The sequence below is a fragment of the Archocentrus centrarchus genome, chromosome 11 (genome assembly GCF_007364275.1).
Source record: "Archocentrus centrarchus isolate MPI-CPG fArcCen1 chromosome 11, fArcCen1, whole genome shotgun sequence".
Classification (NCBI taxonomy): domain Eukaryota; kingdom Metazoa; phylum Chordata; class Actinopteri; order Cichliformes; family Cichlidae; genus Archocentrus; species Archocentrus centrarchus.
In genome coordinates this window covers 5563469-5576373 of record NC_044356.1, presented here as the reverse complement: position 1 = coordinate 5576373, position 12905 = coordinate 5563469, and the positions used below count along the sequence as shown (strand labels likewise).

The 12905-nt window shown below is 41.9% G+C and overlaps 1 protein-coding gene across 1 annotated transcript; it reads left to right on the top strand.

Moving 5' to 3' along the window:
* Positions 1-725: 725 nt before the first annotated feature.
* Positions 726-12862, top strand: fam131ba (family with sequence similarity 131 member Ba). Its single transcript, XM_030741032.1, is given in 8 exon segments — positions 726-944; positions 2660-2800; positions 8431-8586; positions 8675-8850; positions 10311-10398; positions 10401-10429; positions 11308-11445; positions 12469-12862. Coding segments are annotated over 8 exon segments (1164 nt in total). The 5' UTR covers positions 726-739; the 3' UTR covers positions 12700-12862.
* The last annotated feature ends 43 nt before the right edge of the window (positions 12863-12905 follow it).

Sequence of the window (12905 nt, the reverse complement as noted above, 5' to 3'; positions counted from 1 at the left end):
CAGCTCATCATTATTGTGCTAGAAGCAGAATAGTGACTGTTACGCTCATTGTAATGATCAGAACTGGGGTATTAACTGAGATGGCAAATTTAAGGTGAGTTAGCTGCTGACAGCTGATGTCCTCAGTTCCACAAACAGGAGCTCAAAGGCAGCAGTGGTTAAAGGTCAGAGTTTAGTGCATTCCTCCCGAGGAAGGCCTACTTAATAACAAAAGAAACAGGGTCAGTGTGATTTGGAGGATGGAACACGCTGCTGTGATGCGTATGGCTGAGCTTAGTCCTCAATGGCCAAGTTTACATGTCTGTGTTCACCAGATCTTCTTTGGACCCACAAATACAGCCATACTCATTCTGTGTTTTTATACATTAATAAAGATAAATAGGTGCCATGTGCAGTCATAAAGTCATGTATGAATTCATCCATACAGTACATTTATTACCCAGCTAACATTTCCTATCATAATCTCAGGTGTCAGTCAGACCCTCGGACATGGCAGTTTCTCATTCTACTCCCCACCATGAGCCTCAGATGGAGGTGTAAGTCAATTTCAGAGGCCAGAAGTAGTTTGACAGAGTTTGTGTGTGTGTGTGTGTGTGTGTGTGTGTGTGTGTGTGTGTGTGTGTGTGTGTGTGTGTGTGTGTGTGTGTGGTGTGTTGTATGTGTGTGTGTGTGTTGTATGTGTGTCTTGTTGGTCTGCTCCTCTGGCTCCCCTCATACTCCTGAAGGTGTGACTCGCTCCATGAAGGACAAGGTGACCAAGCCCACTGCCATGGCCCAAGGTCGGGTGGCCCACATGATAGAGTGGCAGAGCTGGGGCAAACCATCTGCGGGGCCGCTAGGGGGTGCAGGACATACCAACCTGCAGAGGGAAAAGGAGAGGAGGATGGAGAACGATGCTTACAGTGATCTTAGTGATGGCGAGAAGGAGGCTCGCTTTGCTGCAGGTGAGGATACACCTGTGTAATGAATATGCTACAGTAATGGTCAGTTACATTGGAGACCACAGCACAACCAAAATTATTGCAGCTGTGTGCAGTGAACTTTGTGTTGCTGTTGAAATGGTTGTTTCAAAGACAGGCACCAGGGCTGGTTGCTGGTTGCTGTCTTCAAAGCAACGTTGGTGCATCAAGACAGCAAAACAATAACAATAAGATGGAGTCAGTTTGCTGTTAATTTGCGATTGATTGGGGTCAAGGTGGTAGTTACAGGTAATTTATTATTGATAATACTCCAATTAACAGCAATAAATCACAGAAAATTGCAAATCTGTCGCCGTCTTCAGACAAATGAATTCACATTAAACATAAATTCACCTTAAATACTTACATTCAGCCAAAATAGGTTGGAGACAGAACTTGAGAAATTCCTCCAAATATAGTGACAGCAAGTTGCTGCAGCATGGGAATTTATCTGCAGAATGACATATAGGAGTACAACCAGTTGGCAACCAGTTGAGTCGAGTCCCGTATTGCAAAGAGATGCGTCACAGAGGACTTTGGCTCTGTGCACACTGACTCAGATTGATTGCAACATGTTGGCAATCTGTCTGAATTTATAAATAAGACAGCAATTATTTGCAAGCCTTCACAAATCTGTCTGATGGTGGTTGCACTAAGTCAGAGTCAGACCACAGTTGTGTGGAGACAAGTTGCCTCCTACCTGGCGACCTGTGCAATCACCATGCAATTCTATATGTTTGCTCAGAGTTTGAGAGTGCCATATGATCAACTCTGGTGTGTGCCATAATGAGTATAAAATTTTAAGGTTACACTTTATAGTAAACATTAGTAAGAAACAGTAAACTGGTGCTTTTAAAAACAGCACAGACGTGCATTTTTTTCCTAACGGCCGCCAGGGAGCAATAATCGTGATTCAAAAAAAGACTTCTGTCCTAAAAAAGTCAGTGGGAAAACAGGCCTCTGCCTTCCTGATGAAAAGATGGTCTCAGAAGCTGCTTTCAACTCTTATTATTATAACTTGGTGTTTATTTTGTACATATCGATTAGAGTCATAAAGGATGACAAGGCGTGGCTACTGTGATTGACAGGTTGTTACTGTGAGGTTGGTTTCAAAGTCAGGGCTTTAACATGGGACTTTTTTTTAGATGTCATGTTAGACATAAATCACATAAATACAAAAGATTTATTAAACTTTACAAATATTTGGCAGTTGCTCTCAGATCATTACTGCTATTTGGTAAACAAAAAAAGTCTGAAATGTTATCAGGAGACCTTGTGTTGCTTTAGAAAATTAAACATTCATCAGGTATGAAGTGATATTTAGCTGAGCTGTCACTGGCCCTGAAGTAATTGATGACTGTAACTCTTGCAGACTTCTCTTATAAAAGCTAAAAATGTGGTGATGCACTTTCTTCCAACACTTGTGTAATAACTGGTGTTGTTGACACACATTTATTTGTCTACAAGTGCACTTTTCCCACTTGAAATAAGCACTCAGTATTCTCCTCCAATCCAAAACAAAGCTGCTGTTTATCCATATTAATGACTATTGTTACCACCTTTGTTTGTACCATTAATTAACATGTGTATGTGGCATCAGAGCAGAGACTGGGATTTGTTTCATCCCCTCCATCTCTAATTATGTTTTAGTGAGTTAGGGGAGCTTTTCGTTCTTGATGCTACTTTTCCTCCACCTTCAGGCATTATGCAGCAATTTGCAATCTCTGAGGCAACTCTGTTTGGTTGGAACTCGATGGATGGGGAGAGCATGGGAGCTGGCTCCAACCAGGGCAGTGTCGCCCACCTGAGTGAGGTCAACCAGGAGAGCATCACCAGCAGAGGTCAGTACTACTGTAATATTTATTTGGTGACTAAGTTTAGCTATTTTTGTCCAGTGTTCAGTCGCTACACTAAAATTAATATTGACTCGGTGTGTAACTTTGCAAAAACGATGTCGGACTCTGTAGTTTTCTCTGGGCCCCTCCCCAATCAGACCAGGAGCGACATGTTTAGCCGCATGTTCTCCTTGAATCGCTGGCTGTCTGAGTGGTGTCCAAAAAACGACGTGGGCTTCATAGATAATTGGCAAAGTTTCTGGGGAAAACCTGGTCTTGTTAGGAGAGACGGCATCCATCCCACTTTGGATGGAGCAGCTCTCATTTCTAGAAATCTGGCCAAATTTATTAACCCTCCTAAAACTGACTACCCAGGGTTGAGACCAGGAAGCAGAGTTGCAGTCTTACACGCCTCTCTGCAGCTTCTCTCCTCCTGCCATCCCCCCAAAACCCCATCCCCATAGAGTCGGTGCTGCTCCCAGACCACCAAAAACCAAAGCTAAAATCAGCAAAAAGCTATTTAAGCATAAAAATTCAAAAACAATAAATAATACAGCTTCATCAACTGCACCAAAAATAAAACAATTAAATGTGGATTGTTAAACATTAGGTCTCTCTCTTCCAAGTCCCTATTAGTAAATGATTTAATAATTGATCAACGTATTGATTTATTCTGCCTTACAGAAACCTGGTTACAGCAGGATGAATATGTTAGTTTAAATGAATCAACACCCCCGAGTCACAGTAACTGTCAGAATGCTCGAAGCACAGGTCGAGGAGGAGGAGTAGCTGCAATCTGCAATTCCAGCTTATTAATTAATCAAAGACCCAGACAAAGTTTTCATTCTTTTGAAAGCCTGACTCTTAGTCTTGTCCATCCTAATTGGGAAAATCAAAAACCTGTTTTATTTGTTATTATCTATCGTCCACCTGGTCCTTACTCAGAGTTTCTGTCTGATTTCTCAGACTTTTTATCTGATTTAGTGCTCAGTTCAGATAAAATAATTATAGTGGGTGATTTTAACATCCATGTAGATGCTGAGAATGACAGCCTCAACACTGCATTTAATCTATTGTTAGATTCAATTGGCGTCTCTCAAAATGTAAAGGAGCCCACCCACCACTTTAATCATACTCTGGATCTTGTCCTAACATATGGCATAGAAACTGAAGACTTAACAGTATTCCCTGAAAGCCCCCTCCTGTCTGATCATTTCTTAGTAACATTTACATTTACTTTAATGGATTACACAGCAGTGGGGAATAAGTTTAATTACAGTAGAAGTCTTTCTGAAAGTGCTGTAACTAAGTTTAAGGATCTAATTCCTTCATTGTTATGCTCTTCAGTGCCAACACAGTGCAGAGCAGCTACCTAAACTCTGCTCCCAGTGAGGTCGATTATCTCGTAATTAGTTTTACATCCTCACTGTGTATAACTTTGGATACTGTGGCTCCTCTGAAAAGGAAAGCTTCAAATCAGAAGTGCCTGACTCCGTGGTGTAATTCACAAACACAGCTTAAAGCAGATAACCCGAAAGCTGGAGAGGGAATGGCGTCTCACTAAATTAGAAGATGCTCATTTAGCCTGGAAAAAGAGTTTGTTGCTCTATAAAAAGTCCTCCGTAAAGCTAGGACATCTTACTATTCATCATTAATTGAAGAAAATAAGAACAACCCCAGGTTTGTTTTCAGCACTGTAGCCAGGCTGACAAAGAGTCAGAGCTCTGTAGAGCCGAGTATTCCTTTCACGTTAACTAGTAGGACTTCATGGATTTCTTGTGCAAGAGTTTCAAACATGTCTCACATCACTGGACCACACAGTGAAGTCTTTCTGTTCTACTCAGATGTGAGTCCTGTTGGAACTTAAAAAAAGAGCCCTGTCAGTGCATTTCCAAGCCAGCTGTAAAGGACTTTTGGAGGGCAGGCACACAGCTGCACATGTCTGCCTTTCATTCTGACCGGGCACTTACTCAGTAACTTCCAAATGACAAATCCAGATGACAGCCTGCCAGTTCTGAAATATCAGAGCACATCTGATAGGGTTTCATTTCTGTACCCAAAAAGAGCTGTGTGCAGCAAAGAAGGAAACCAACTGCATGAAAAGTTTAGAGGATTTTGCACTTGGTTTAATTAAAGAAAACAATGTTGGCAAACTCATATGCTGATTTGTGTTTGAGCCTCTGGTGGTAAGACATTAGCTGGATGATGAAGAAGTGAAGAGACTAATTTGCTCAGGCAGAATTAGAAAACACCTTCTGGCCTCACAGGAATGACCATATATCCTCATAAAAATCCAAACAGAACAAGCCGTTCTGTTTGGATTTTTTCCATATTTTTGTCATTAAAGAAATGAACTGATATTAATTTGTAAGCTTTGTCATTACCTGCACACAGAGTAACTGTAAACTGTTCTCGCTGGTGTTTAGTAAAGCAGAGCGCTGTCCAAGCCCTGAGGGACCCTGTAGGTTAGCACAAGGACTCATCCCCGCTCTCATTAACACCACCATATGGGCTCAGCTCAGTGCTTTATCTACCATGCAGCATCAACACACACACACACACACGTGCAGTGGGTACACACAGAGCGACGGTTAAACAGCTACTTCATATCCACATTAGGACTGCACCCCTCCGTGGCTTTGCTCTGTAGATAAGCTAATCACAACACTGATAAAGTTATTACAGTGTGCTGTTGCTGGCCAAGGTCAGGTTTAACCCTGTGTGGGTGTGGCCTGTGTCTTATTTATCCATTTAGATTTTTTTGTATGAATGTAGATAAACACTAATGGCCCCTTTTCAGTTCAGGGCTGTAATATTGGATAGATGTAAGTTTCTTTTGATGGTGGATGTAGCTCTAGAAAGAAAATAGTTCCTGCACGATACGGATCACACCAAGGTTTGAAGAGACATGGCTGCTGACTTACCAAAAATACTTTATCCATCAGATGGTCCTGTGAGACCAAGTCAAGTCAAGTCACATTTATTTATATAGCACATTTAAAAACAACAAAGGTTGACCAAAGTGCTGCACATGAAGTTAAACAGGATAAAAAGGCAATAATAAATTAATGAACGAATTAAAAACATCACCATCATTTCTACAGCTGATAACTCATAGCAAACCAATCCAAACTGATGAACAGCACTACAGGAAAGAGGAAATACATACATTTGATTTCAGGGTGAGCTGTACCTTAAACAATGCTCCTCAAGGCTAAAAAAGTTCAGAGTATGAGTTTTAATTTATGTACCTTTACTGTCTGAACCACCTGTCTCTGTAAAATCTTTAGATTTAACCATGACATGCTGTTCATATCCTATACTTTCACAGAATAGTTCAAAAATTCCCTTTTAATAAGAGTCTACAATGAATGTTGAACTGTCACTTCTATTTAGAATGTATTAATAGCCTGTGTTAATAAGCTGATGATTAATCCTCAATTAATATTTGAGAAAGTGGGGAAAGTCCTTTTTGGAGAAAAACATCTATTATCGTGCAATATCAGGTCCAGTTTACCTAAGACATGAAAGCATAACAGCTTTATAACAGATTCATACTTTATTGAAAGTGAAGATCATTCTGGAACTGATTTATTATACATCCTCACGTCTAATTTGTTTAGCGTTTGCTGCGTTCTTGGCACTACAAGTCCCACTTTATGCACACATTCATGTAGCACTTTATTTTATACACTTCCAACACTATCTGCCTCACATGCATGGCCACTTTAGAATCACTGATTAACCTAACATATGCTTTTGCACTGTGGGAGGAGGCCAGAGTACCCAGAGAAAACCCACTCCAGGTGCTATGATCCCTCCTGTGGTGTTTCACTACTGCACTGTTTCGAGATTCCCCCACGACTTCCAAAGATCAGCAGGTGCCTGTTCCAGTGGGAACCTGGGCAAATGTGGTGGGAACACAGAACACAGTTCTCAAGACACTGTCAAGCTCCCCCTTGAACTCGGTGCCATAAAAATACATGCATGTAGAGTTTCACCACCACCTTGATCAAATTTAAAATCGATCTGAACAGGATCACTGTGCAAAAGTATAACACTTCAAAACTTTTTTCTGTATTTTGGGACACTGGCAGGGTGGGGTATAAACAGAGTGAAAGAGGTGAATGAAAAGAAACAGTGCATTATGGGAACCCCCCCAGCAGACTAGGCCTATAGCAGCATAACTAATAGAGGGTTCAGGGTCACCTGATCCAGCCCTAACTATAAGCTTGATCATAAAGGAAAGTTTTAAGCCTAATCTTAAAAATAGAGAGGGTGTCTGTCCTGAATCCAAGCTGGAAGCTGGTTCCACAGAAGAGGCCTGAAAGCTGAAGGCTCTGCCTCCCATTCTACTCTTAAGTATCCTAGGAACCACAAGTAAGCCAGCAGTCTGAGAGAGAAGTGCTATTGGGGTGATATGGTACTATGAGGTCTTTGAGATAAGATGGACCCTGATTATTCAAGACCTTGTGTGAGGAGAAGGATTTTAAATTCTATTCTAGATTTAACAGGGAGCCAATGAAGAGAAGCCAATATGGGAGAAATCTGCTCTCTCTTTCTAGTCCCTGTCAGTACTCTAGCTGCAGCATTTTGGATCAGCTGAAGGCTTTTCAGGGAGCTTTTAGGACAGCCTGATAATAATGAATTACAATAGTCCAGCCTAGAAGTAATAAATGCATGAATTAGCTTTTCAGCATCACTCTGAGAAAGGACGTTTCTAATTTTAGAAATATTGCACAAATGCAAAAAAGCGGTCCTACATATTTGTTTAATATGTGCATTGAAGGACATATCCTGGTCAAAAATGACTCCAAGATTTCTTACAGTGTTACTGGAGGCCAACGTAATCAGAATCAGAATCAGAATCAGGTTTATTTTGGCCAAGTATGTTTACACACACGGAATTTGGTTCCGGTTGATAGTGTCTCTCTAATATTATACAGTGTCCTATAATTTAACTTAAATGCTATACAATATACAATACACAATATACAATACAGGTCTGGGAAGGGAAGGTGCAGTGTAATTTAAGAATTATACAATATCCAAAATCTAATAAGTAATAAAATAAAATAAAGTGTAGTGTAACAACAAAGTTTGTAACATTTAGGCAGTTGTGTAGAGATCAATGTTACTGATCAGCTGTTAATGAGTGTGATGGCATGAGGAAAGAAACCGTTTGAGTGTCTGGTGGTTTTCAGAGTAAGTATCTGGATGGCATTGCTTTCAGTAAGTATCTGAATTTCATCCTTTTAGCCTGAAATTCAGTGATTTTTTATTTTTTTTTGCTGCTGTCAAATTTGACCCAAACAGTATGTAAGGTTATCAGTTTGGAGAAAATGTTGGGGGTGAATCTGTACCTGAAATTATATGATTCTGCCTCAACATTAAGATCAAGATACTGGTAAATATGTATTTTTAAACTGAGTAGGGGTTTCAGGCATAAAAGATTTTGCTGTTGCTTTAACCACTTATGAGTGTAACATATCTTGGTTTTACTGATCAAACTGCTAAACTTTACCTTATGCAGACCAAAAAACACACAATTGACCCCACCCCCACCCCTTGCATCATCTTCTCTGTCTGTGCTTTCCTCTCTAACACCAACCATCTGTCTGTGCTTCCCTGTACAGACCAGGTGCTCCATCACTCCTCTGCGGATGTCTGGCCTCACACCTACGTCTCACAGGGCCTGTACTGCCTCTCGTCTTCTGACGCCTGGGACCCAATCACCAGCCAGCCCTCGGGCGTGGCCTCGCCTGCTGCGGGCTCCTACGTCATGGCTGCTGGTGATGATTTATTATCCTCTCTTACAGGCTTTAAGCACCAGACTGTGTTTCTGAGCACTGCACACTGAGTGTCTTTTGGCTGTTGCAGGTGGCAGCAATGGAGCAGGAGGCACACCTGGTGAGGGCTACGAGGGGACGGTAGGCAGTTACCTTCAGCAGCACCACGTTCAACTCGCCCTGCAGCAGCAGAGTCAACTCCAACAGCTCCAACAGCTTCATCACTACCAGCAGCAGCAGCTTCTGCAGTACCAACAACAGCAGCAGGTCTGTTCACAGAACTGGTCCTCTTTAAAGGGACTGGCACTGTTTCACAACTGCAGCAGATGCAGCCACTGCTAAGTCACATTTTTAATCCTTGACTTCAGCTTGTTGGTCGTCAGCAATTTGATGTTTTAAATTTAACAAACAAAGTGTGGAACAGACCAGAAAAAAACAAACAAACAAACAAAAACAAAAAACTGGTCAATCACAAGTTGGCTATGCCCAGATCCCTGGTTTATCAACTATTTAAATGGGGCCATAATTTACAGAATGAACATCTTGTTATATTAAGTAAGACTTGAAACTAGTGAGTCATAAAATAAACCCACCAGAAAAGCATTTACTGCGGTCATAAATGAAGTGAGAATCAGGGTCATTTCCCAAAGATTTCTATACAGTCGGAGCTACGCCACCTGGTGATGTCGCCCCCTGGTGGCCATTACAAAGCGTACAGGTTGGCTTTACTTTTCAGACCCCGAGGCTGCGTTCATCTTTCATGTATAGTCTGGATGAAAGCAGTTCATGGTTGAACTGTGTGAAGCAACAGTGTGCTTGGTGAGATTTTACAGCAGCTCCTGGGAGGAGCACCTCAAAATGGAAAACAAAAACAGCAGACAGCTGATTCAAAGTTACAGATAACTGTGACACTAACACAATCCAGTATAAATCACACAGCCTTAGGTCTGCCATCTTATTAAATCCATACACCACGTTTCCGCTCCCATAACATTTGCATTTGCTACCCTTGTTTAAGGTTTTTATGGAGACAGTTTGAATGTTATTGATGTAAATCAGCTGCTGACTTTCAGCTCTCAGTCTGCTGGAAGGTTTTCTGCAAATGAAGTGAGTCATGGCGGACTGTGACACCCTGAGACGTTGTTGGCTGCTCTTGCATTGGTGCATTCTCAGAGCTCATTAAATAACTGTGAGTTATGGAATACATACTTGAGAAGGTCAGGGACCGTGTCTTAGAAAAGGAGTACTGATCCGAGAACACAATGGAAATGAGCTTGTTAGCTTTACTGTGTGTATTATATGGCTTCCCTGGAGTAGGAGACTATTGAACATATTACATTTAGAATAAAGTCTTCCAGTCAAGACATTTCCCACCGTTCCCTGCAGCATCCTCTCTGACTCATGATTTAAAGAGGTTTTAAAAGTTGAAGTCTACAAGAAAGTGAAAAATACTAGAATATGTCTCCTTCCTCCTCCTGCACAAGCCCCTGGGATAAATGTTGGAAGAATAAAGCAGCCTTGTCTTTTGTTTGGCGGTGTGTGTGTGTGTGTGTGTGTGTGTGCTGCATTTTTCAAATGTCAGGAGTGGTTGGTTGTAGGTGTTTTTAGACTCCTACTGGGAGGCAATTTTAATGTTGCAGAGAAAAGTTTCAAAGGCTGTTGATCTGGGGGTACATATCAACAGCCACACCCTGAATATTCCTTCTTACTGCTGCTTCTCTTTGCAGTCCATGGAGCACAGGCTACACAGTGCCTCCCATTCCCTCCAAGCCACTCCCAACAGCACCATCCACAGCCTCGGTCCACCCACTCACCCCGGCTAGCTGACCTGTGGGGAGCAGCGCAGGTTGAGGCACATCAGGTAGGAGCTCGCCTGCTGAATCCAAATGATCGGATTACAGCGCTCGCAGCCTCAGTGGTGGTTTAATATGTTCTGACAGAGCGACTATGACAGTTTTCAAGGACGCAGGGGGTCATGACTTGCACCCATGCACACGCAGTCACAAGGATATCTTCTGTCACGATTACAGAGTGACTGAGTCAATGCGGTCATAACCATGACAGCATGTCTAGTTTTAGCTGGAAGCTAAACTTTGTGATGTTCGGTCACATTTAAAGGTAAAGGTTTAATGCTAATAGTTTTTGCATTTTTTTTGATGCGTAATTTTGATATCTGCTAATTCTTTGTCTTATGAATTTGGCTTTGTTTATATCAGCAGGCCTATTTAGCAGACATCTGTAGAGCAGTGAAAGATGAACTGCCAGGGAAGTCTGCAAGGTAGGAGACAGGCTGGAGGTCTGCATGGAGCACTCAGCATGACTGCCTGAAATGGATTTGATGAGTTTTGAAAGCAGACATCTGTAAATCAGCCTGCTCGTCAGAGTGGCATGCCACAAGGTCCTCGAGTTTCGGCGTTTGGATTCGGCATCTGTATCTATTGCACCCACCTGAAGTGTATGTTTTTCCTCTTTGACGTCCTGCAGAGGACAACCATGCTGGGTCGGGTTAGGAGAGCTCATAAGCTGCTTGCCTGTCTTCCTTTCTTCTTTTATTTTATTTGTCTCTTTATGTTGCCTGTTATTAGGGATTTCTGGAGCCTGAGAGAAGGACGGATCACAGTCCATGTTTAAATTACATGTTTAAATATCAGTAACCTGCTGAATCCTATCCGGTTTAAATTAAGCACAAAAAGCCTTTCAGTCAGCAAACTTAACTGGTTGCAGGTGGAGATCGTTGGGCAGCTGAATGCACACATGGCTGAAATGGTTGGAGGTGTGGTGGAGACGGTTGGAGAGGAGCCAGAGCCTGAGTCTGAAGACTTCCCTGAACAGCATGAAGAGGAAGAGGAGGAGCTAACGAAGGTGCGTTAGAAACTAGAAAGTATGGTAACTTTAAGTACTAAAAACTGCAGTTCCTCAAATGGCCACTTGAGGCTGGCTCAGAAAGTAGGTCTGGTTTTTGGAGCTCTGAACCTGGCATTATGGTCACCGCTAAGTTTCTTCTTCTTTTTTTGGAACTTGGACATCATCATCAGCTCAAACTAGCTGCTTGCATTCATAAACTGCACTGCAGCTGTCTGGACATCTGATAATAGAAGCAGCCATGCCATTAATGTTAACTTTGAATAATTGCCAGAGATGAATTGTTAAAAAAAGAACCCATCTGTTACTCAGGGGGAAAACTATCCACAGAGACCAAAATCGTGATTTTTGTTTTATGCTGAAAAATGTTGAATATTTTAACATGGCAGCCCCAAGTGGCCATTTGATGAACTGCAGTTTGAGTGCTTCTGGCTTCAGTCTTCAGCCCCAAAGGTCGATCTGTTCCCATGCATGAAACAGTTTTTTATTATTATTCCAGATCATCTGAGCCACTGAGCTGAACTTCTTGACCATGTTTATAGTATTGCTTCTTTATGAAGGATTTTTAATTAAATTATATGATAAATTTTGTGTCTATTAACCAACTGTTCAGGAAGTCTGTGCTCTAGTTTTGTAAAATTCAAATATTCTATTTATCTTTGTCTCGCTAACATTAATAACTGGCCAAATAATTGGCCAAACTGCTAAAATGGAAGCTGGGACTAACCCTAAACCCGTGGGTGATGTCATGTGGCAGAGTCTACCTTTTATATCAGTCTTTGACTCATTTCATGTGAAACGGCTGAGCTCGATTGGTTCTAGTGATCAAAAGCAGACACATGACTGAGATTTTAGAGAAGGTAATTAATTAGAAATATGATACAAGTTGGCTCTTGTCAGTAAGGACATGTAAGCGCTTATTAAAGAAGGATTACAATAGTTGAGCTTCATTCACCTGTGAGACAGAACAGAACTGTAATGCCTCAAATGGTTTTTTAAAAGCTCTACTTCCTGCCCTCACAGGTAGAAGAGGTAACAATAACTTTGGAGCCAGAGCCATGCTCTTTGACACCATCCCCGCTGAGGGAGGACGCCCCTTCGACCAGAGGTTCAAGCCCAGGACTACCAGCACAGACCGCCGAACCCGTCGCAGAGAGAATACCGTTTGACGTCACGCCCTGCATCGTCCAGTCGTTGGAAGAGAAAGATGAAGAGGCGGACGAGGGCTCCATTGTTGTTGTTGCAACCAACTGAGTGGTGTGGTCACAAACAGACTGTCAAAAACTGGAAATGAATACTCCAATAATCAGTCAAGCTATTATCCCAACCCCTCCCTCTCCCAATATTTACCTACTTTGAGGACGAGGAAATGCAACTTTTTTTTTAGATGGAAATGTTGGATGTAATGTAAACTAAGGCCAAGGATACACCCCTCAACACCAGTTTAGTACGGGAAATCT